The sequence below is a fragment of the Odontomachus brunneus genome, unplaced genomic scaffold, assembly GCF_010583005.1.
Source record: "Odontomachus brunneus isolate Ranch 3 - 2012 unplaced genomic scaffold, Obru_v1 Obru_scaffold_002, whole genome shotgun sequence".
Lineage (NCBI taxonomy): Eukaryota > Metazoa > Arthropoda > Insecta > Hymenoptera > Formicidae > Odontomachus > Odontomachus brunneus.
Window position 1 is genome coordinate 431,809 of NW_022639452.1, and position 26,145 is coordinate 457,953.

The window sequence follows — 26,145 nt, forward strand, 5'->3', positions numbered from 1 at the left end:
TACCTGCGTCACCTGCGCGCCGTCGCGCCGCAGTCGCGAATTTTGCGTCAAAAGAGCGTGCTCGAGTCCGAAAGCCGCCCTTGCTCTTTTCGCGCGCGCGCGCGCGCGCGCCTCTTCGTCGTTGTTCCTTCGAGAGGTAACTTCGTATCACCGTTTCAAGCTCGCCTCACGATGCGCCGAGGGTCCGTCAGCAGTTGGCAGTCCTATGGACAGAGAAACTGTAAGTGATAACAGCTGTTTCCGCTCGTCATATCAAAGCGCGTCAAACTTTTCGCCGTCTTGAAATGAAAATATTCTTCCGAACGATAGCTTCCTCTCAGTCGGCAATTTCGTCTAACTAACTCGAAATCACTTTTGATGTTTGGCGTCTGCAAAAGAATATCGAAAAGATCGATCAATTTCGCCCTCGGAGAGAAGGCCACGTTCAAATATTGTATCTTCAAGAATTCGCTTCCGCTACGAGTTAAGAGTTTCTGTTTGGAGTTAATTGTTCTTATCAGGAGTTCATGCGCGTAGTGTGTTAATAGTTTCCGCTAGTTATTATTACCACGCAGTTGGTGGTAATTACACGTTACGTCGAGCGTCTTATCGTTATACAAATAGTTTTAACGCCTTAATCGATATACAGATGACTTTATGCCCTGTGCACCGTATCATTGTAACGGAGAACTGTTTCGAGTGCGATTTCTCCAGACATGCGTGTGCACGCGCGTCCAAGCGGCGTCGTGAAACGATCGCTGAAAATTAGAGTCGGAATAAGGATTTGAGCAAGTTTTCTTTGACTTGACGAACGGAAAATGAGTTTTATCTAACGTGGGACGAATATGGTGAAGCTTATAATTGGTTTAGCGTTTAGTGACGGTAAAATGGACCGAAGCCTTCCCCAGTGCGTTTTGCTCTCTTGAAAATAGCTGCCAGGTATTGAAGTTCGTTCATTAGATGATAGTCACGCTCGCAAGGTGTAACAGAGAACGTGATTTCACGTGGCCGTCGCGTCGTCGTAAAAATCGCCACATGAGGTGAAACAATAGCTTCGTGAGCGAACGAACTAGAATGTAAGAATACCATCGGTTAACGAGGAAAAACAGTTACAATTCCCAATGTCACATGTTGCCAACGAAAACTCGACGCGGCATCTTCTGATGCACTTTATCCGTTTCGTGCAATCTTCAATCTAACTAATAAAGTACACAATGCAATTTTCGAAATGTTGCATGGAAAGAGAATTTTATAGTAAAAGTTACTATTGAATTTTGTGACCCAAGAATAGATAGATACTTCGTAGTAACCCAATTCAACTGCGCTATTTTATTTCAGGAACTGAAATGTGTTATTAAAAATTTCGCCTACGTTCCCTGATTCACGAGATTTACTGTGTTTTCAGCGAAATTTATTATGTCCCTTAGCGGGACGGACTTCACTGTGACAGTCTATTCCCGCGACAATAAACATAACATAATAAAATTGACAAGAATTTATACGAAAAGGAAACAAATATTATCTTCGCGCAACATTTTCCGAGCTCGATCATAACTGCGAACGTCGCAAACGACATTTAACGAATTTTCCTCAAGTCGAGCGTCAATTTCTCGCGAAAATTCACTCCGCTCTCATTGTCTGTACATTGAAACTTCGCAGTACGGGAAAAATGGTACAGTATATTATTTTTCAGAGACAATGCAGCGAACTTTATGTAATGTGCGTTATTAGATGTACATGTGCAGCAGCGTTACGCGTTGTGACTAATGTGTCGGTGAGAGTAGCTCCATCGGGCGCGTTTTCGTTATCCGACAAGTTACAAGTCGAGCCAGTAGAATCAACGTCGTGTGCGCCGTGAAATAATATAATGCAGCGCGACCTGCGGCCGCCGATACGAGCGTTATCGGCACCGACGGCGCGGCGGTGATTATGCGAATGCTGGAGTCGATACGTGGTCAGCGAGGTGCACGAGCAGCAGGTCCTTGAAACGACCGTCTCTCGACGAGCGTTTACGAGCGTGGGCCTATCGTGGACTCCTGCATCACGGGGAACCAATCTCGATGATGTCATCCGCGCGCATTCCGAGCTCCTGGCGCTCGCCAAAGCGAAATTCGTCGCGCACGCGACGATAATGACGTCTACCGAGACGCGCGAGACACAATGCGACATGCAGCGGTGACTCGTTCTTCTCCCAGTCGCTATTTCTCAATCGTGATAAGACAGCAAGAATCCAGTTAAAATGTTTCTCTCGATCACGACTTTTCTTTTATTCGAGAGGAGAACTCGATCGGAGGGAGGTTCTGTCGCTTTGACGGCCCGTAGGATTTACAACGCGCCAAGTAGCCGGATGCCATCGGTCGATGATCAGTTCGGAAGTGTTACGGCTTATAAAAAGCAGCACCACGGGCACCCCGACGTTTAATGCGGCCGTAAATGCGCGGGTCCTTTCATCGAGCGTTTAATACTTTCAGCCGACTGCATGATGCAGACGTATTCCGGTAACACCGCGCTGTCGCCGCCCAGCGAGGAGATCGTCCATCATCGGAAAGGCGGCTGGTTCTTCACGTACAAGAAAGTCCTTTCCTTCATCGTCCTGGTCGTGGTCACCGTGATCGTTGCCGGTCTGATCGGCTGGAATATCGGCACGATGCCGAAGACCAGAGTAAGCAGCCGGTTAAACGCCTGTTGTAACGCCTTTGAGTGCGAAAAATGTTAAACTGCGGCATGCGAGACGCGGCACAAATTCAAGGAGATAGTTACGCGGATCAGTACTCCAAAAGTTCGATAGATTCTGAGGAGTTACTTTGCATTTTCGTGATCCCGATGCGTGCGAAACTACCGAGCGCAAAGTCCGCTTCCTCTCAGACACTAACGAGTACTTCTCTGTTAATTAGACATACGATCCCTTAGCCCTCATCGAGGACGAGACGGAGGAGGCCGACATCATCGTAGCCTCGATATCGCCCTTCGTTTATCCTCTGAGATATCGGCTCGAACTAACGCCGCTGAGCGACGTGAACTCGACGTACAAGTTCAAAGGGCGAGTCGTCGTCGAATTCCGAGTCGACGGCACGCCATCCTTGAGCAAATTATCCTTCAATGCATGGAATGTCACGACTACGCGTTACAAACTGTTGTTCGTGGAGGAGAGCAACGTGCCGGCCAAGAGGAGACGCAGGAGACGCGACGAGGACGACGATAACGCTGGTATCTAAATGATTCAATACGCGGCGCGTGTATCCCTCACTGAAAGGATTATTCCTTCGATTTCTTCGCGACAAGTGACGCGTTAATTAGCTCGAGATCGCTTCGTTTACTTCTCATATGTTTCGGCCGGCGATACGCAACGGCGAACATACGTTAACAAGGAAACAGGTGTTCGACGATTAAATACACGCGATAAGACGATAATTAACTCTCGATATTTGGCATAACAGCGATCAGCGCGATCAACCGAGCGTGACTTTTGCGACAGATTTCCAGATTGGAAAAAAAGAGATCTCTTTTCTTTACCATTTTAATCAAACACGACGACGGGATTCAATTCTTCTGTTATCTCAAAAGAATCATACAACTCAATCATGATGACTTTGCCAGATAGCACAAAATGTTCTATGAATGCTAATTCTCAATTCCAGAATATTCGAATTTATGATATTCGATGAATGTATATACAATATTACATTAGCAATACAATATTACATTAGCAAAGATTCATATATTTATAGTAGAAAATATATATTTATAACAGAAAAAGAATATTTTGTTAGAATAGCCGTAAGGTTTATTTACCACGCATGTGCCAAACATGTACTTATTATAGCTTAGCAATGACACGTGTCAACGCGATAAAATATTCAAATTATTCTTCTATAATTATAAAAGCACAAAATCAATGATTAGTTTACTTAAATATCCTATGCATATTTGTAGAATATGTATAGTTGTATCATTTGAATATACTGCGAACGTATTGTGAACAGCGTTTTTGGTACATTAATATACAAGTAGTAGACAAGTAAAGTATGCAAATATTTGTGAAGAATATTTATGGGATTTCCGTAGAATATTCCTGTGATATTTGGGTGCTTGGAGAAAAATTACATAATCGTCTGCTTGACGCGAGTAACGATCTGTTAACGTAGGCAACGCTACCACATTAAATCGCACCGTGACGTCGTCCCCGGGACATCAGGAAAGCACGCAGGAGGACGTCACAAGCCATCCTCTGGGAGACATAACGTCCTCCGGCAATGAAACCACTTCGCGGGACGAGACCTCGTCCTTGTCCGACGGGATCGCGGAGTCGGCGAACGCGACGACGTCTGGGCCGCCGTCTAATACGGTGATTTCCGGCAACGGAAGCGCGATCGAGGTGGAAATCCAGCGCTACGAGGTAGATGCTAATAACGGATTACACGTGATACATCCGGCCGTCGCCATGAGCCCGGGGAGATACATCTTGGAGATCGATTACGAGATTCTGCCTGACGGCAAGACGATTTACTCGGCAAGCTTCGGCAAGCCCGGCGAGGAAAAGTGAGTATAAGCAGATTTTACCACGATGATCGTAGCGGCGAGGGATCAATTAGCTAATTGCCAGTTAAGAGATACGGCCTCAGCCGAGCGCGAGAGAACGATATTGCAGCGTCCCTGCGAAATTTTATTTCAAAATGCAGAAGTTTTTCATTCATTTTAAGGATTACACATTTCTTTTTCCTGATATTGTATATTCTTGATTGCAGCATTATGATGTATTGTATTTATACAATTTAGCGTGTATATATATGTTTTTGCTAGTGTGAGACACATGTGGCGCAGATGACCTACTTGCTCCTATTTGTCACGTGCAGAATGCCGATGAAAGATTATCTTATCATCTTGTTTTGATGTGTGAATGTAGTTCTATTGTATCGACAGACTCGGTAAAGATATCGCAGGTGCGACTATGGCTCCGTGCAGACGAGTGTCGAAGAAGGAAAAAGAAAAAAGAATAAAGAAAATGGAAATCAAGAAGAGGCATGGACGTTGCATCAATCTTTCTGGCAGTATATCCACTTGAGCGATACGTTAAAGCAGCCACGGGACGATAATAGAGCAATACACGTGTTCGCTCATGCCGGGGATGGAGATTGTTTGTCTCATCGATTTTGTAGTTTGAAGAAAATTTAAAGAGAGGCCTGTAACACATGGAAGCCAGAAATCGCTTTTCTCCCCGAGAGAAGATTAATTCAAGGACCGATCAAATATCATTCACTCCCCGTAGCGAGTACTTATGTTCCACGCTGCCTGCATTCTGAATCCCTTTAATTAATCTATCTTTTTACATAGATCGTTAACCGGGGTGCAGTTGAAACCTGTGGGTGCTTCGCATCTTCTGCCAATTTTCGACGACGTGAACCTCAAAGCTATATTCTCAATATCCGTGGCACGTCCGCGAGATGCGAAGGCTCTCTCAAACATGCCACTCAGGACCTCCCGAGATACGTGAGTAATTCACACTGTTAATTACACGACCATAACGAAACGTTTATACGCTCTACAGCTATGTCTGCTCAAGAAGTTTTCACTTCAATCAAAATGGTTAAAATTATACAAAAATTTCATGCAACATTTATCGCAATGAAACACATTTGTAGTTGAAGTTTTACGCACCGTTTGTGAGAAACTTAATACTGAATATCGTAATTTTGCTCAATTATAACCTTATGGAAAAAAATAATATAGATGACCATCATTCCAGTGCAACTTTGTAAAAAGTGATACCAAATTCTAATGAGAAAAACTTCCACCACCATTGTAATTCTAATGAGTCGTTCTAGCCGTTGTAATCCTAATGAGAGAAACTTACCGTTGTAATTGTTACGTAATTGTTACGCGGCATAGAAAAAATAATAGCATTCATTATATCGCTTTTGTGCAATGGCCAGTTGTAGACTGCAAAACTGGTTTTGAGTAGCATTCTACTGAGCGAGACGTGGGAAGGTAGTGAAGGTATGAAATTAGTTTCAAATTAGTTTCAAATTAATATTTATTACTTAGATAGTAAATATATGAAAACGTAATTTTGTTTGATAAATAGCGAATTTATGAGCAGTTCCATTGACGTTGTGAATATGTTCTTTCAAAATTGCCCTGAAAATAAGTACTTGGTGAATAAACTCCTAAAAAAATAGCGCGTTGTCTGTTCTCTCATCGTGACAAAACTCCTCTGTGCTTCTTCGTGTTTTTTCCTTTCCTGCCATGTCCGCGACATTCACATTGAACAAACGATCTCAGTTGACGACTTCTTCCCTTCAAGATCCGACGATTGGGTGATTGACACTTTCGAGGAGACTCCGTTACTGTCACCTTACAATCTGGCCTTCGTGATGGGCGAGATTGAGATATTGGGCGAAACGAAAGCGGAGCCCGAGAACGCGACGGTAACTTTCTGGGGAGACTCGAAGAGACGTTCGCGAGGGACATACCTCATCGACAAACTCCACTACGTCGTCGGACATCTGCACGATGTATTCTCGATGCCTTATCCGTTACCGAAGTTGGATATCGTCGCATTACCATCACGGATCGCCGACAACGCCGGAAATCTAGGACTGATATCGATGAGGTGAGAGTCATATTTCTTCATCAAACAGTAGATATTGTTTTGATGTATTGTCTCAAAATGGACCAAATTCCTAAAAAATTTAAAGTCGTTAATATAGAAAAGAATCTAACAATTAATTCTTCCTATTGTATCACTAGTCTAATTAATTGTATCGTTTTGTTAAATTGAACGTTACGTTACATTTCGTGATAAATTGTCCTCAAGGCAATCGCTCTTCTACGTCGCGGATCGATCTCCCATGGTCACGAAGACGGACGCGTTAAGTGCTCTGATAAGCCTGATAGGAGAACAATGGCTGGGCGGTGTGGTGAACACGAAGAACTGGACGGACGTTTGGCTGCTGGAAGGCTCCACACTCCACTTGCGACATACCATGATCGAGAAGGCACATAATCGGAACAGTATTCGCGACATCTATTGTAATCATGAAAGTACACGATCAGTCCAACAAACCTCAGTATTCCGCTGAATTGTGCATGACGCTAGATTTATCAGAAAAAAAATAGAGAAGACTTATTTTACCATTTAATTACCTCTCTTATTGTTGGCAATTGAATTTTTCCGTGTGTACTTCCAAGATTAAAATGTCGAGTCGTGTATTTTCAAAAGATGATATCACGACAAATGTGCATGAATTTAAATTGCAGAATTTCAACGTTTTCATTATACTTATACTTATAAAGAAAAATTCTATTTTTTTCCTTGACTTGATATTCTTTATCTTGTTAAATAATTGAATTTCAATATGTGTCTGTGATGCATGTTACTTTTTCAAAATAGTCGACTCGCTCACACTGACACTAGTCTAGTCAGAGACGATCTTTCATCGTCGAGGCGAAGCAAAGTTTTCATGAGATTTTATTTTCAGATAGACCCGTCACTGGACTCCAGTCACGCGTTCATCGCGGACATGCAATGGGATGCCATGGAAGAGGATGGTTACAGCGTTTCAAAGCCGCTGCGATCGAACATCAATCCTGCTCATCTGGATTTTTCGGATGATAACGCCCGGCATAAGAAAGGTAACGATCGTCGATCAGATCGATCGATCCTTCTTCGTGTAACGATCCTTATGGCACTTAGAAATTTCGATAAAGTATTTTACTTCCTATTTCTCTGAGATTACCTGACACGTTTAACCATCGAGATACTAGCTAAATGTTGGAAATAGAGCTGCGACTATTCGAAAAATTTTCAAATTAACATGCTTTTTGCAATTGCTCGACTGAACACTTGAATGTTGTTATTCAGATATAACAAGATTTGCAAGTGAAAGGTCTTTACGAATCAAGATTTCAAATTCAAATTATTATTGAGATGTTACAAGTAAAGTTTTTACGAGCTTTCAAATTCAAGATTTATATAAGTCAAGACTCTCTTCAGATTCCAGATTTACAAGTCAAGATTTCAAAGTAAAGTCCTCGTTTTCCAAGATTTACGTTGTCCTCTACTCACGTTTTTCAACGTAAGAATAAAGTCGAGAGAGAGCACGGCACTTCTCGCTTCAAGTCTCATATTAAATTTTTTGCCGCCGTTCAATGAACGCCGAATAAAATGAAATTTTGAGCTCCGTCTCTGAACATGCAAGAAGGTACGAAAAATTGACAGGGCAAAGTGTCAGCTCAATTCAAATGGCAGCATATCGAATATGTGTCGCGCGTTTAACCGCCGCATAATGTGATTCTGCATTCTGACTGCTTCTTGTAGGTGCATGCTTGATTCGCATGTTGCATGGCGTGATAAACGATACCGCCTTTAGGAACGGCTACCGGAAATTCATAGCGAGGTGGTGGGTATATTACATTATCGTCCTTTTATCCTGCGCGACAGGCTGTTCGATCGTTCTTTAATCGTCATCCGGCGTCTAAATCACCCGCTCGTCGCGACTCCGCACGACTCCGCACGACCGCGTGATCCGGTCGTTGAAACGGTAATCGTCGCGTTTTACAGCGAGTTATCCCGTCGACTTTATGGTAATGCAGCGGTTGAATGTCACGAGCTGTCGGCCATTATTCCTCATGCTTCTTTATCGGGCTCGTTACGTAAGAACGCGCGGTGTCTAACGTCGATATATTATTACGTCGTTGAATGGCAATGTCAACGTTCAGAATACACGTTATTTTATCATCTCTGTATATTGTTCCACAATATACAGAGATGGTGCGTCGGTAATGATAGACCTTCTCTCCGCTATAGATTTCTCAACGTTTGCGGAGGAGGCAATTTTTCACGATGAAAATCGGTCCTGCAATCACGAGATCTTACTTGTTCGATGCATCTTTCAAATTATATATATGTATATATATATACATATATATATATATATATATATATATATATATATATTTTTTTTTTTTTTTGAGAAAAATTGCCTCTTTTAGGAACTATTCGACAGCGAGCGTCGATGACTTTTGGGAAGCGATGGCGGAAGAGACCGTCGGCCTACCGGCGGAAATTGCTCTATCCGAAGTGTTGGATTTCTGGATCTCGCATCGCGGCTACCCGATCGTTCGGATCGTGAGAAATTACGAAAATGGCACTGCTGATATTCGACAGGTGCGATACAAACCATGATTGATGATATATTGAATGAAATACGCGTTAGCAGCCTCATTCGTCTCTTAAAAGTATTATAAAGTTAAAAAAAGGTACCGATGTGCTTGGGTTCTAATTGCGCTGGTACTTTAAACGTTCTTATTACTTTGCTTTTCAAATACGGATATTTAAATATTTCAAACGGAGTAGATGAATTATTAACTCGAGCAGAAGAAAAATTCACGATGAAATAATAAGAAAATAATTGAAGACTATTCAATCGTGATTCGATCATTTTCCCGTCATTTTGACGTAATTTTCTGTTTCACTTGGGGAAAATGCGCGTTTTTGGCATCAATTTGAGCAGAATTTATTTATTTATTATCATTCACCATCGACGCAGGAAAGATTTACGTACGATCAGTCATCGTCAACCGACGCTCAACCGACGTGGTACGTGCCGCTCGACTACATTAACAAAACGAGCGCTGATTGGTCATCTCCGACAAAAACGTGGTTGTATCCCGAAGAGAAAATGGTGTTGCATAATGTCGCTGCTAGGGATTCTTGGGTCGTGTTCAACGTGAATAAAACAGGTCCGTGGACGGTTTGTGGACGTTTGTAGACTATATAGACTATATACATTGCCGTTCGCGTTTTAATGTCCATCGTTCGATGCAGAGGAATAACGTGATTTACTCTCATTATATCCGAGCCAGTCCCCGATGAATCGTTTTCACTTGTATGACCGTTCTACGCTCGTAGAACGACACGTATCGATTTCTCAATTTCCTCCAATTTAAAGGGAAACCGAGAGACGTGAGCGCATGTTCTATCGTTATTAATTGCCTTCAAGGTTATTATCGTGTGCATTACGACGAGGAAAATTGGAGACTCCTGGCGCAGACTCTCGAGGAGAATCACGAGATCCTGCCGGCGGAAACCAGAGCGTCGCTCGTCGACGACGTTCTCGGTCTCGCTGCGATCGGCCTGACGAAATATGCGACCGCCTTCGACTTCATTAAATATATGCAAATGAGAGAACGGCATTACGCTCCTTGGGGTGTCCTGATGCGTCATCTGTTGAAGTTAAATGGTCTTCTCTACGAGACGTCGGGTTTCAGCGACTTTCAGGTAGAGTAGAGCGCTCTCCGAGGGGAGAGAAACTAACGTTATAAAGATACATTAATTGTGCGATATTATGTGAGCAAGAGGAAAATGTGCGCGCGGAGAGATCGAGGAGACTTGTAGGGAAGTGATAGTTCGACTAGATTCTCGTCCGAATAAGCGATTCAATTGACGAAACGCACGCAGGAATTTACATTGAGATTCACCTCGCAACTGTACTCCGACGTGGGATGGAAAATCGACGAGGGATCACGATTAACTTTGACCGCCGTTACGATAGCGTGCGCGTTCGAGAATGCGGAATGCCTCGAGTGGTCCAGGAGTCATTTCGCCACACTGAAGGACCACACCGACGCGGACGAGGTGTAAGTTCGACGAAAAGCATTTGATTTCGATACTTGCGCAACGCATATCTCGGTGTATCGTAACTGACGGATGGCGTGATTCAGTTCATGGTGACTTTTAACGATATTTTCGTTGTTTTCATTCGAAAGTTCTGTTAACTCCGACTGATGGAATTCCGGCCGGTTCACCCGCGGTTACGCATACAGCGCACGCCACCCGCTCTCAAACAATCCCATCAATCTGTGACTGGAGGCTGCGTTTTTATCGATGTCTGCGTGAATATTGTTGCAACATAAAATTCAGAATGCGCGAAGAAAATAAGCTAAAAGTATCAATTACCTGGACTCTAATAATATTGGTACCTAATACTAGACATTCTTATTGTTTTGCTCGTTATTGTTATTAACGTTATTGTTTTTTTGTATTGACATGTAACCTACCCTTTTAATCTATTTTTCCTCATGATCTTGTCACGTTAATTTTCACAGTTATTTATTGATCATTTAAGTGTTCCGATTATTTTACAGGTAGGATCTTTCCTTGAATAAAAATCTGAGCACATCACATGAGACAAGTTTCATGTGATAACTGTTAATATGGCTCTAAGACCAAAAAGATCAAAGCAACAAGAATGCCCAACAATAAGAAAGAATTAGGTGTCGGTGTTATTACTAATCAGAAATGGATATTTTTATCTTGTCTGTTGTTTTTCTGTTCTCGCAATATCAAGAAGCACGCGCCAGTCTAATGTTTCGAGATGCTTCGGCTGAAACATCTAGGCGATTGGCGCGTTACCGGCTTATCTTTACGCTAGAAGGCGTACAGATATCAGTAATATCAATGAACGAAGTAGAGAAAGAGTTTTGTAGCATGGGACATAATCGGAATAATTTAGCGCTTCAACGATATCGGCTCGATTTCGCGGCTCGTTTCGGAGATAAAACTTTGATCGTTTCAGCGTACCGGCGTACGCACGCGAGGTTCTATACTGCACCATCGCGCGATACGGCACGCGAAACGAGTGGAATTACTTCGTTGAGAGGGCAAACTCCACGGCGGATATAGAGGAGAAGAATCGGCTTTTGTCGGCGTTCGCGTGCTTCCAGACGCCGTGGATCTTGCAGTCGTAAGTACGAATTGAGAGTTAATATCGGGAAGACATGAGTCGCGAATTTCGGTGGACATGCATAATCCCGAAAAATCCCGAAATTTTGACAAGTGCAACAACGTTCCGAAAAGTCACAAAAACAGAGACAATCTTATAAAATGTTATCTCGCAAGTTATATGACGAGCTATTGGCAGCTTCATGCTTTCGATATTTCGGGGGAATGTCTTTCTGTGTTCAGTTTTCGGGATTATGATTTCTCGGGACGTTGTCCCATTTCGGTACTAACATTTCGGGATTATGCCAGCCGAATTTCATTAGAGACGTTCGTTGGAGAAAAGCACGGCCAAGTTGCAAATATCAATATTAGCCAAAGGAAATCAATAAAACCTAAAGAATATAGTTCCAATTCAAGCACACGGCTTCATCAAAGTAGCACATGTACAATGCATGTTAATGCATGTCAGGTTACTCAGCGAGCTCCTCGAAGGTAAAATGTACAACGAGGACGAGACGCAGAGGATCTTAAGAAGTTTCCCGCAGAATCCGGTCGCTGCGCAAATCGCCTACAAGTTCGTGCGAAATAATTGGCAGGTTATCGTCACGAGGTACTATGCAACTTCCTCAGCTCTTTGCAACCAAAGTTGTAAGTAGATTATGACGTACTATACTACCGTGTCTCTCTCTCTCTTCCTCTCTGTGGTTTAGATTCGCGAGATCCCGTCCGATCGTGAAAGCCTTCGCGATGGCGACGATGAACGGTTTGACCGCTGAGGAAGACTTGGACGACGTAAGTGCGACTTATGTACTGCTCACAGTAATGAACTTGCGGTCGCGATCGCGTAATCGCTAATAAAACGTAATAAAACGACAGATAATTTGACGGAGATTCCGTTTTCACGCGATGAAAAAGTTCCTCGATATACTTGCCCTTTTTATGGGATCGTGCATTTAACGAGGTCGATGGCGCGAAGGACACAAATCTTCTCGAACGTTTCGCAAACTTAGATTGCAATTTGACGTTTCTTTCCAGTTCCAGACTTTCAGCGAAGACAATCACGAGACCATAAAGACCGTGGGATACACGATGGCGATGGTCGAGGCGCACGCTAATTTCGCGATCAAGTGGCTGAAGGAATCCTTGCCGGAGATTCAAGAGTGGCTGACGGCGAACAATGCCACGAAGATATCGACGTGAATATCTCCGAGAGGAAAAGAGAAAGAGAGAGAGAGAGAGAGAGATTCTTCGCGACCGTGTGTCACGATGAAGGGAGGATTACTGCAGCACGCGGATCCACCACGACGCGAACGTCACAACTGCAACGGCAGTTTTTCTACGACAACAAGTTTTATTTCTCCGTATGCTTTTGTCAAGCATGATTACAAAACCAAGCAACAAGAATCTCGTCTTTACATCTCGTGTAGGCTTAGAACGACGGTCGTTAGTATAATTAGTAATAGGTACATATTTAACAAACGATATACATAATAATCGTATCTAACACGGTGGTAATTATTATTCCAATATTTACCGTAAACTCTCGGATCGCGCGCGCGCGCGCGCGTGTCACCACGTTAAATAGCGTTCTATTGCTATGCGTGTATCGGTGGTACACGCTCGTTTTATAACACACTAGAATATCGTTATCGTTTTACAGTCATCTATCTGTACCGCTGTTCTTACACGCGCGTGTGTCCTTAGCCTAACTCGTTAAATGCATTAAGTACGGAATTCGCAAGCTATCAAACACGTGTTAAGTTTAAGGGTGGAAGCGATGATTTATCGTCTTGGGTGGGGCTCGGTCTGCTTGGAGATTAATGGGTGACTGTTAAATCCGGATCCTAAACACACGTCAAGTCCCAGTTCCGCTCCTCGCGACTGTGTCACGACTGAGTTCGTCGCCGGGCATTTTTAGCTACGGCTAAACGACGCGCCGATTTTATGCGATTTTCAATCACACGAATATGCCCCGCTTCTCGTTGCGCATTTGGCGCTAAATGCGACCGCAGCGTGTATATTTCTTATTCCGCATTAATAAATCGTGCGCCACTTTTACACGCGAACGCGCCTGCATTCTCCGTATCGTGTTCAACAAATAAAACTAGTTTTATTGGCGCTAAACACGCCAAGATTAAACCATCAATGCCTCAACCCTAACAACACTGGTATTTAACTCTGAATATTCATATTGTTTTAACTTCTACCATTTTAATCAGTTCTGTATCATTTTGTTCAGTTTGACTTGATGTGCAAACCTATGACGTCACTATCACAGCTCACCACTATCGTATCGCGCATAATTATTCGCCAATTTCTTTTAATTAATAACTTTAAGTTGTACGTGGTTGTTTGCGAAATATTAAAGGAATCTTGTATTGAGTTCTACCTGCACACAACGGGTGTGTCATGAATTGTCAGATATATCAGTCGCGGAGTAAAAGGTCGTCGTGAAGTGAGTTTGTGAACTTATCCTTCTTGTCCAACGAGAGCATTCTTTCAATGGAAAACGAATTTTCTCATTGGACAAGATGCGGAGTTCGCAAACTCACTTGAAAAATTACAGACAACCTTTTAGTCCCCGTAAACTGTACACATCTATTATCTATTGTCTACGTTGAAAATTAAATTAAATATTAGTATTTCAAAACCAAAACAACAAGGATGTGCAGAGTTAAGTGTTGTTAATGTTTAGGCGCTTTCACTTTTAAATTTCATCCGTTCGCAAATGAAGTGTCTCGATCATACGAGAGTAGTCCAATATCGTGTTGCCGGCGAGAACGTCTTTTTATTCTGAGACAACGTGGTTATAAAAATGGTACTTAGTCTTTCGATCTCTACTTAAAGGGCTTATCTTTTAAACAAGGCGCATCCGTTGTCGACGAAGCAGAGACTGATAGTACAGCTTAATACGCGATTTCGTCGTATGATTACTCCGTTAGGTTTCACTACATCGACCGCGATTTATTAAAGGTGTTCTATATTAATCTTCGAAGAGTTTCTTTGCACGGGACATTAATAATAATTAATAATAATATATTTTAGGGCTGCGTGTTGTTGGTACACGCGGATGTCCTCTGAAAAGTGTTTGATTCGAAAGATACGTCTTGTTTCGCAAATAATCCCTCCAATCAATCGAAGAGGTTTCAACGTGTTATTGTCTTTATATACAATTCGTTCAATTTTATCAGACGCGTCCTTATCGTATTACGCAAACACTGCGTGATGTTCTAAAGCGATCACGCGGCATATCGACACGGTAACATGTGAATCGTTAATATCGGGCGCGACGAACGAGCTCACGCGTCGAAAAGAAGCATTCATCGTTTTAGATGTTACTCTCTTTCTCTCTTCCTCTCCCGCTTTCTCTCTTTTTGCGAATTTCAACGGTGATTACCGAACGTGTAAAATAATTTGTGTCGATAAATGACGATAGAAACGACGCATCGGTCGAGTTTATTTCGCGCATTTTTACGTCGAGAAGCACCGGTATTGCCAGTCAATTCTTATGGCGCTTCGCTCTGGAAAATCGCGTGGGTTTCACGCGAATGTACATGAGCAATCACCTATTGTCCGAAGAAACTACCGCCTCCTTCCTGAGGATTTTCATCCCCCTTGTCAACTCTCCAGTACGTGTGACATATATCATTCAGATCCGGCGCGTTACGCGTTGATTCGACTCCTTTTTGTTTTCCACCACCACGCGTTTCAATTGCTGTCGACTGTTGAACGTGCCTGAACAATGTCACGCGCACCGGAGCGAAATAACGATATCGTGCGGGTCGGCAAATTAATTACTAGTGAAAAATCGATTAGGAAATTTAACAGACGACAAAATTGGTAGGGTTTCAATATGTAAATTGCATATTTCAATATGCATTAAAGGTAATCAGCGCGAGCGTATACGTCGCTCACGGCGAATTACCGTTGCCAATTCCCGTCGTTGTCTCCCTTTCTCCCCGGTGATAGAAAATAATCTCTAACGACGCTTCATTCTCGGATCGACAGGGCACTTTTCGCATCCGCACATATGATATTATGAAGGCTCGAAATCATTCGGAGAGTATTGAAATATAATGTACACGGTCTGCGTTACAAAGAACCAACGGATACGACGTCGATAATATTAAAGAGCCCCGTGAGATTTCTCGGAGGGATGTGAGTGTCTGAAGAGATTGTAAAAAAAGGCCCGATTGTTACATAGCCTTCTCGACTTAACGCTACGCACGGCTATTTACACGGTATTTACATCTTAAACTTATCTTGTCATAATCTCGTCTATTATCTAAATATGCATGACCCACATTCACACCCCGTCTTTCTTTCTTTCTTTCTTCCTCTCTCTTTCTCTCTCTCTCTCTCTCTCTCTCTCTCTCTCGCTCATTCTCGTTCTCTCAGCACCCCTAACCTAAGGTCATCCCGCGATCGACGTCGACGTAATCCTCGTGACAGTGAGTGTCGCCGCTGTCACGAGGGCGGCGCTATTTCGTAACAATTAAGTAAATACGTAGCTCTATCATAGAAAACGTGTGCGTTGTTTTCCCTAACGACCTAGTGCTGAGTAGATTTGTTTCGCTCTCTCGCTAGGAAGAGAGCAATCTCTCGAGTCTACAAACCTAATGCACGCCCTCGCCTCCCTCGAGTCTAATGCGTTTCGGCGGTTCACTGGACGATTTTCAATCAGGTAGCGATCAGCGTGTATCCTCGCCCTCGACCTCACTTCGGTGATGGTAGTCCGTTCGGAGATGGGCATAACTGAGCGACTTCTCTTTCTCCCCCCTCCCCCCATGTCAAGATGCATCAAGAATATCGGACGCGGATCAACCGACGAATAATCTGACGCGCCTGTATTTCGCGGTGATCGCGCAATTATCGAAATATCGGGAAGCTCTGCCCATCTCTGTGTGTGTTCCGCTACGCGAACAGACCCGATCAGTGTCGATCGTCGTGGCGACTCGCAGAGAGAAACGACCGTCCGAATTTCTGTCTCTCTCTCTCAAAAGAAAGAGAGAGAGAAAGAAAGAGAGAGAGAGATCTCATCGTCTACCCGCGCGGCAACTCCACTTCTCTTTTCTTTTCATACGCATGGAAGCGCGCCACGACGAGTGATCGGCAATCGCGAGAGTCGTAATGAACGATCGCACGCCGAAAATGGTTCTCGAACGAACGAAGAACGATCGATGGCCGTCCAGGTGACGGCGCAAAAACGCTCTCTAAAATACCGGCGTTGCGTTCTTAATGGCAGTAGTAATGGGGAATCGTTATTCCTCGCCGTAATAATATATTTACAGTCCAAAACGTACCGTTGCGTTATAACTGCTGCTGGGAAATGCGCGGAAATTATTACGCGTTGGTTACGGTTAAGAGGAGTCCTAAGAACGTCGGAGAATCGAGGACATCAACGCGAGTATCGATCGTCGACCGAGAAAGGGGTTATCGACACGCGATCAATCGCGAGCCATCAATCCGCTTGTTTTTCATGTTCCTCTCTCTGATTTAAAAATCAGCACAGGAGGACATCGGATATCCGTTTCTATCGAGAGAACGACCGGTCGCTCTTTTTTTTTTTTTTTTTTTTTTTTTCAGTTCGAGGCGACGGTAGCCTTGACACTGTCCCATTTAAATTAATAACAGATACTCTTTATTTTGTTTTCTAATCGATTACGCGGGGAGAAACATGTACACAAATCGACAAAATGACAGTGTGTCAACATTCTATATATATCGAGAAAAAAGTGCTTGAAACCTTATTTGTGGAATATTTTTGCGAATAAACCTTATATCCCGCAAATAAATTTTCAAATGCTTTTTTCTTGGTATATAATAGATATTTTTTCTCAGTGTATTAGTACACGGAAAAAATGTTTTGAAATTTTTATTTGTGGAAGATAAAGTTTATTTCTGTGAATAAATTTTATATCCACAGATGTGAATCCTCAAGTATTTTTTCTCACTTGTAGCACTTTCTGATCGCATACATTTGTTTCTGGACACTAACCTGAATAAAGTTACGCTCTAAGTAAAGGTCGCTGAAAAAGAAAATTTGATATTAACATAAAGTTTGACTTTAATGAACTAACGCGTTTTGAGCTGAAGCATACAGAATTTCTGTGGTTCTTACGACACAAACTTGGTTCCAAGAGCTAGAAATATATATATATATATATATATATATATATATATATATATATATATATATATAGCTAGAAATACAGTTTCCTTCAATTAAAACGGTTCGTTTGTCACGAAGCAAACTTCACGTTAATACAAAACCAGTCCTTCTTCTCCGTGCATCTACCTGCTCAGCCATATCATTTTCTCTCTTCTTAGAATAACCAATAGATGATAAATTCATCATACGATTGGAAAATTCGAATCATCAAGTCGCGTGACACGCCGAGACTATTGCGCCGGTTCGTGTAACGAAAAAAGAACATCTGTTCAGAGACTTCTCCCCGCGAAACACGCGAATAATCATTAATCTGGACACCTTGCTCCTGCCGGCGCGATCCATGATTCTCCGACGTTGGGTTACACGTTCTCGCGAGTGTAACTATTCGTACGCCTCGCGATTCGCGACTATCGATTCGTTTAACCACAATGACAAATATCATACACGACGCGTAATAACCGTCTAAAAAGAGAGTAGAAACAAAGGCGAAATCATGAATGACGACTCACACAACGACCACGACGAACTACGGCATTGAACAACAGCGTCAACGGTTGTTCAATTCCCTACAACTATCAGCTTTAGAATTCGTATGCTTTACTTGTTCTTACCGTACTATCGGTTACCTTTATTGTAGTATCTCGCGTATTTCAGTTTTCTTCGTTACAAAATACAATATTTTTTTTTCTTCATCGGGACGAGGTGACGCGTCGGCGGCGTGGGCCCTCTCGACGCGCATCCTCCTTTCCGCTCGCGATGCGAGAAAAGCTTAGGGAAGGGTGAAACGATGACGGAAGGGCCGCGCGTACGTGTGCGTGTACGAATGGAGGTATTTACATCGCATCGGCGAGAAAATCAAAGGAAGAAGATCGCGGGAAGCGCCGAGATCGGGCGCGACAGGTAGAACGCGTTCGGATCATCCGCGAAGGAGCGCGGCTCCTTGAAGCACAGCTCTGATGGAGGGAATAGATCGGGTTTGGTGTGGTGATTTTGCGAAACAGTACTCAGGGAGGATTGCTGCTTCGCGTAGCCGACGCGCCGTCGGCTCGTCCGTGTGTGTGCCGCTCTTATATATATATATATATATATATATATGCTCGTATAAACGGATACATCTCTAAAATTATCAACTGGTTATACTTCGAGTAAGGTTACATTACCCTAGATCTGTGTACGACGAGCTAGCTACGCGGTGCTTAACTAATTAGCTCGAGTAATGCGAGCGGCTCCCCGACCGCGCGATACAAAAAACGCGAGTGCGTTCGCGGAACGCGCGCGTGTCTCGTCCGAGCGAGATATCGTTCGCGCCGTATCAATCGGCGTCGCAGTGCGGCGTAATCGCCGCACACCTGCCATTTCACTCTGGCCATCGACGAGTCACCGTTCGAATCGCGACGCGGCAGTATCGCGAAATATTCGCATCGCTGCCGGTGCGTCGCGACGAATCACGAGCCATCGTCGAGACGATGTTGCGTTTCGGTATAAAAAATGTGTTCTATGCGCGAGGAAAGCCGGCCGACGACGCTGCATCAACGACGATCTAATCCTTCGTGCGAAACAATGTGCGTGAAGTACACAGCCGCCCCGCGACGGACTGGATTAACTAACTTTTGAAAGTCTCCTGACTGTCTCTCTCTGTCTCGCGCGGTTTATTAATTCACCAACAGCGAACAGAGAGAAGAACCCTCGAATTAATTAACCAGCGTTTAATTAGTCCTGGTTTTGTCTTACCTGGAGGCGAACGATACTCTCGTTCGCGCGCGCGCGCGCGCGTGCGTTCAGACGAACAATTGACCGCTGGCGTTTCTCTTCGTCCTTTCTCTGTTTTTCTTCGAGGCGCTAAAATTACTATACAACGTTACACCGTGACGTCCGTCAGCCTGATGTGTTAGATTACTCGATTAAGTAGTGGCAGCTTCGTATTTACGATTTACTTGAGCAGACTATGGTAGGTGCACGTGAGGTTTCGCGCACGGGATCTCGCGCCGCGAATATGTCCGCGAGGACACCGGAGGAGCAGGCGATCTCATGGAAGAAACCGCGAGCCTCGTGTCGTCGACACGCCGAGATCCCGCAACGACCTGTCCGTCGCCTTTCTGTTTCCGATCTACGAAAATCGTCCGCCGTACCGAGGCGACTCTCCGTGGCGCGTCGACGGGAGCGATTCTTCCCGACTTCCTCTAAGCTTGTTCTGCCCGCGACCTGTCTTCCGTTCTCGGGAGAACATGTGTGTCTCGTCAATCGCCCGTCAATCTCTTCTCACACGGTCGTTCCTTGCAAGATCGGAGCCCTTTTGCCGTAATTTCGTCGTTGAAGAGGATAAGGAAGTGGAGCTTGCGGACTCTCCTAAGACTAGGACGGGGGGTCCGGGCTTCTGGTCCTTAGTCTTTCTCTACGGTGCAGGGCTCGGGCATGGACTACTGGGGCGGGCACTTCACCGCTGTCGTGGTCGCGAACTCGCTGAACTTCTTGTCGATCGGTACTCGGTCGTCGTAGAGAGTGGGCGCCTGCAGTATGATGCCGGCGGTGCCGACCAATACTGCCAGGGTGAAGATCCAAAGAAACAGCCGGTCCAGGACCATCGCCACGTACTTCCAGTCCTCCTTCACCTGTGCACAGGGCATCGATCGATTCGACTGACCGCTCTCTACCGACTGTGATGACCGCAACGAGACATTCTGATACTTTAGACGAATCATAAATTCGACAGTCTCTGATATGCTATTTCCTTTGAATATACCGTGGAATATTATCGGGGGATAGTTTCGCGATAGGAGCTCAGCTTTACCTTGGTCGAATCTTCGAGCATTTTGGTGTGCTCGGCGATGAAACGTACGCAAATGCAGGATCTGTGCACTTCCGGCGGGCAGCGGGAGTGCGAGAAGGCGGGCGGGCTTCGTAGCGCCGGGCTTTTCACTTCTTCTATGCCTGTGTCCCCGGCAACCGAGAGATCCTCGCACTCAGTGTGTAACGGTAGAGGCGGCAGAGGAGGACCGTGAATCAGGCAGCTACCGCCAAACCTCGCACCGTCTGTAAGGCTGAACACAGCGAATAATATTGTTGGACATGACTCTTTGGTCATTGTTACGTGTGTTAACGCTCCTGTCTAAAGTCATAAAGGAAATATTACTTGTGCTAATTCGAGACAATCTAAAGCATTCATTCTCAACAACTTTGCAATTTATCATATTTATCGAAAGACAGTGTCTTTTCAATTGATTTAACAGGGTCATATTGAATCCATCATTGCAAATGCATTCATGGCGAAACATGTCATTAGCCTTTACAGTTCGGGCGTTTTTTCGGTGACTTTTGCAGACTTTTTTTAATTCAATCGTACAAAAAATTCCTTTATATATGATGATGAAATGGAATCAAAATATAAAACTAAATGTCTATTGTTATTTGCACAAATTTCAAAATGTTTTTTAATTACTAATAAAATATTTTTAAACTAATAAGAAATTTCTATAACATAAATAATTAAAAAAAATTTTTTAGTTAAACATTTTTTTAACTTTTTATTTTTTCAAAGATTTTTTACTAATTTGTATTGAATATTGTATAGAATAACAACAATGATAATAATAATAATAATAAGAATTGTGGTATTTCACGAGATTGCTGTTGTGCCACTATAGTGGCTTCCCGGATTGTGTAAGGGTTAATAATAGATCTGACGTTTGCGGCATAATACAAGGAGATGAGGGAGTTAAGACGTGTTTCGTATTATTATAAACACCTGGAAGGCGAGAGGTCTTCCTTTGACGAAGGACGGCTGTGGAATCTCTTGGATGTGAGATGCTCCTCGCTGTCCTCCTGGGTAGACGGGTGGTAAGGATAATAGCAGGTCTTCTCCTTCCCCCTGACGGTCCTCATTAGCACTCTGCCGGAAGTGTACCTGCGAACACAGACAATCGGGTGCGGAATTTTAATGCGGGTGCCACGTCCCGAAAGGCGACGGGCGACCGTCGTCTAGACACGAATGCGAGGTAAACTCGTGCTCGAGTACGTGTAACGTTATTGTTACGGTGCAAGCTCCGCGCTACGCTATTCCCTGACGGTGATTTTGTTGCTGATTGCCTCGCGAGTAACGCGTCCCAAACTCGTATTTTCATTTCCGTAAATCTTTCTTTTCCATCAGATTAAAGTTGATTCTCGTATCGTGTGTTGCAAATTCGTTTTTGTAGCTTCGAGCACGAAATCTATCGACGAAGAATTGCGTTCGATACCAACCTGTTAGTTTCGAATTTATACTGCGGCCTCCTCATGACTAAAAGCCGCGGAAGAATGTGTATAAAAACTCTCTTCACCCAGGGTGCCATTTTATGCGTCTGCGGTGAGCGGAAGTGGACGTTGAGGACGACAACAGTAACACATATACTGGAAACAGTCAAACGACGATTCCGTCGTATTATTACAGCCTAGTATTGCGCGTATTGCGAGCAAACGTATTGGTATCACATTGTCGTTATTACAGATCCTGGCTTCTCGCCGCGGCTACCTTGAGTTATCAGAAGAGCGAAGAAACGCATGCCCGAAATTCTTGCAAAGTACACATTGAAGTAGCAAGATATATCCGAAAATTGACACTGATGCGAACGATTAGGCACACCTCTGAAAATACACCTCTGTGAAACACGTCCCCTTTGCTCTAACAATCAATAAATAAGCGTAAAATTAACGTGGCATACAATCTTTTTCTTCAATCTACATTTCGTTAATTTGTCACGTCAATTTCATGATTATTTATTGATTGTTAGAGCAAAGGGAAAGTGTTTGGATTATTTCCGAGTGTGCGATCGCAAGTGTCATTTTTTGTGGACTTGTTTATTTCGACGTACTTTGCAGGAATTTTGAGCGTGCATTTCTTCGCTCCTGACGTCAGCAATCAAGAGTTCCGCGATCAGGCAACAAGAGTCCTTATATGTACATAAAGTAATGATTCATTAAGTGAAATGAATGACGGAGATATAGGCTGGACGCACTAATCTCAATCGAATTTGCTGCTTTTGCGAGCCACGTTAGTTCGCCCATGCTGGAGGATCTAGAAATCGGTCGTTAGGGGAGGTCACCTCGAGTTCGTCCCACTGAACGGAGGCAAATTGCTATAACATATAACCAGAGCTGGTCTCTTGGAGGCAGGGCCGAATGTAAATCTCGCGAAGCCATTCATAACGCGGATCCATTCGACGGGATGGAAGATCCTAGCTGGGCCGTTGGGCAAAGGACACGTTGCGATTTAAATTGGATCCACTTCCTTTGACATGACTTGGAGTTATTTATCGGACCGCGCTACGTCGCCGCAGCGACGACGATTCCCTGATCTTCGCGTCTGCTCGTCTTTTATCATCCTCGACAAGCTCGCGCGTTAGTCATTCCCGGCAAAATGCGCAATAATGTTCCCACATTAGAGGCCATCCCCGTCCCGAAACGCGTAACGCAGAGTGATGGGACCCGACGCGAAGCGAAGGAGTTTCCGAGCAAACATTGATCGAAAATATCCTTGCGAGACTAACGATAGGGAATCTCGTGAACTACCTACAAAAATCGCGATGATAGCGAGGTCGATGCGAGAAGAGATCCCCGGGAACTCTAACAAGAGAGAAGAGGTTTGGTGACGTGAGAGAGGGGGGATGTCTTCTCTCGACTACGAACTTTTAATCGCTCGTAACTTGGTCCCAACAACCGACCGAAGAAATTCAGTGGATATGCATAATCCCGAAAAAAAATACCGAAATTCTAAAAATGTTCCAATCCAAATCCCGAAGTTTGAAAAGTGGGACAACGTCCTGAAAAGTCACAATCCCGAAAACTATAACTAGGACAACTTACCGAGATACAATTTTTCCGAAAGTATGCTATTGTTCTGAAAAGTCAGAATCGCCAAAAACTGAATACAGGAGCAATCTCTAGAAATACTGAGAAAACATGAAGTTGTAACTTGTTTAACAACGGCTTGTTTAACAATTCGTACAACTGCAGGGGGCAACTTTATGCTTTCAGTATTGTTTGTTTTTGCGTTCGGGATTTTTACATTTGCATGCCGAAAATTCCTCTCGATTCGTCCTTCGACATACATCGCCGAAGAAAAACGCGACGTCAAATTAGAACACGCTGTACATTTGAGAATTTGACTCCGCGGGTGGTTATTGCTTTTGATGAATGTGTCACAGGTACTGCATCCTTGCAGAGTCCGAAGCTATTAGGTTTCGCACATATCATAGAGCATGTAGTTTACACGCAAACAACGGCCCGTATACGACGGTCCAATTTGCCAATTTGCTGACTCCCTCGTTTTCGAGGGGCCTCGCTTCTTCTCTTCGTCGCCCAAGTGGATCGCGTCATCGATTCGGTCGGCATGCGACTTTAGACGCGCGGCTATATCACTCCGAGGAAACACGCTCAACATTCGCCGTGTCGATAATGGCTGACACCCGAAACCCCCTTTCAAGTCTCAAGTCGGTGAGCAAAACGCCAAATATTTCGGTGTCACGTCCACGTGTGCTTCCATCTTCAATCCGGGGCTTGACATTTAAAAATCTCCTTCTACATTCAATCTAATCCATTCTCTCGTCATTTCATAATTAATATTATTATTACCTTCTCAAATATTGATTTATTTTGGAAGAAGAAGGCGCATGAAATAATATCAAAATATTTTCATTTTACGAGATTTTGAGAATCCTCGCGAGAATTTCTGCACCTAACCAAGAGAGAGAGAGAGAGAGAGAAAGAGAGAGAGAGAGAGAGAGAGAGAGAGAGAGAGAGAGAGAGAGAGAGAGAGAGAAATATATATATATATATATATTCTCATAATTCGCGTGTCTATGCGTAAAACCGGACGCAAACACGGCATCGTTAAGGAAAAGCCCGTTTTTATCAGCGCGCATTCACGGTGGACAAGTAAGACGAGAATCTTCTTTAACGAGAAGCTCGAACAGCAAATATTTTCTTGAAAATAATAACTCGCGACGGTACGATGTCGCATGTTGTGACGCTTAAGTATCTTCTGATTTCTCTCATTTTTCTCTCTTTCTTTCTCTCTTCTTCATCTTCGTCTTTCCCTCTCTCATTGAAGACCGAATCCGCCCCAGAGGTAAACAATCTTCATCTCGCGCTCGTCGCGGCTCGACTCGGCCGCGTAATCCGGAGAAATATTGCAAATTCGAGAGCTACCGAGGAGGGTAAAAAGCCTTTCGCTGTTCCAAGGTGCTCGCGGACGTGGAATGAATCGTGAAAATGCAGGACGCTCCTCTACCGATTCTCCGAGGGAAAGGACCATTAAGTCGCGGAAACGCGTAGTCTATCGCTCGCATTTGCCGGTGTATCTAAGAAGAAGTATGCTGTTCTTCTCTTCTCGACATTCGCGCTCGCTACGACGGCACTGCTGTGCGAGTTAACGTGTCTCGCTAAAAGCGACACAGCTCGAAACCAATTTACATATCTCGCGGTCGGCCAGGGAAAACGCTCCCTACCATCTTGCTGAAAGCAGACTTAACAGTGAAAAGGCGTGTCTCTCCCTCTTCAAAAGAGGGTTACCGTTTTTTGCCACGTTACTTGTAAAAATTCGACTAATGGAAGATCACCCACTACGGCTATCCACCCTGTACGCATCACGCTATTCTGAAACGCAGAGAGTGAGATTGCGCGAGTGGTTCTCTTCTTTCGGAGCGAAGCGTCCTGATGAAAGCGCTTTCGATCTCCGCCATGAATCGGCCACTGGAAGAGAGTCGTTGTACAAATTTCCAAGTCGCTTTATCATCGTCGGCCATCAGTCACGAAGAAAAGAACGTTGCGCGAGTCGGAAGCAAGGGTGCGGGTGAGTTTTGTAAAAAGTGGTCGTGCGGCGGCAGAGAGATGGGAACAGCGAAAAGGAAAAGGATTCGCGTGGAAAATGGACGCGGGAGGCCGCGAGAGCCGAAAAGTGTGCCGATCAAATATTGCGACGAGTGATTAAGACTCCTGGGGAGTCGCATCATCCATCTCTTTTTAATGACGTCAGAAGCGAGAAAACGCATGCTAAAAATTCCTGCAAAATACGTCGAGATAAACAGATATATCCACAAAACGACATTTGCGATCGATTAAGTACACCTCTAAAATACTCCGTACACTTTCCTTTTGTTCTAAAAATCAATAGATAATCGGAAAATTAATATGACAAGATAATGAGGAAATTAGGTTAGAAAAGACGATTGCACGTCACATTTATTTTATAATTATCTGTTGATTGTTAGAACAAAAGGAAAGTGTACGGAGTATTTTAGAG

At 43.9% G+C, this 26,145-nt stretch overlaps 2 protein-coding genes across 7 annotated transcripts in view; one reads left to right on the plus strand and one right to left on the minus strand.

Moving 5' to 3' along the window:
- The first annotated feature begins 171 nt into the window (after window positions 1–171).
- LOC116842490 (thyrotropin-releasing hormone-degrading ectoenzyme-like) lies at window positions 172–15,143 on the plus strand. Its single transcript, XM_032811784.1, has 17 exons — window positions 172–220; window positions 2,451–2,641; window positions 2,874–3,186; window positions 4,125–4,518; window positions 5,311–5,466; window positions 6,281–6,589; window positions 6,794–6,974; window positions 7,458–7,611; window positions 8,297–8,378; window positions 8,971–9,145; window positions 9,528–9,720; window positions 9,981–10,258; window positions 10,439–10,617; window positions 11,556–11,723; window positions 12,171–12,311; window positions 12,412–12,493; window positions 12,737–15,143. The coding sequence occupies exons 1-17, from the start codon at window positions 172–174 to the stop codon at window positions 12,899–12,901; spliced, it is 3,210 nt and encodes a 1,069-aa protein (XP_032667675.1). The 3' UTR covers window positions 12,902–15,143.
- Window positions 15,144–15,673: 530 nt separating this feature from the next.
- LOC116842505 (acetylcholine receptor subunit alpha-like) overlaps window positions 15,674–26,145 on the minus strand; it is a 209,643-nt gene continuing 199,171 nt past the window's right edge. For 4 of the 6 annotated variants that reach the window (XM_032811857.1, XM_032811840.1, XM_032811848.1 and 1 more), the window contains 4 exons: window positions 22,110–22,256; window positions 21,616–21,774; window positions 20,662–20,911; window positions 15,674–20,482 (listed from right to left, as the gene is read on the minus strand). In XM_032811857.1, the coding sequence (XP_032667748.1) occupies window positions 20,291–20,482; window positions 20,662–20,911; window positions 21,616–21,774; window positions 22,110–22,256 (748 nt within the window). In that variant the 3' untranslated portion in view covers window positions 15,674–20,290. The remainder of the gene's footprint in view (window positions 20,483–20,661; window positions 20,912–21,615; window positions 21,775–22,109; window positions 22,257–26,145) is intronic. The other 2 variants (XM_032811820.1, XM_032811830.1) reach the window with 1 other exon arrangement.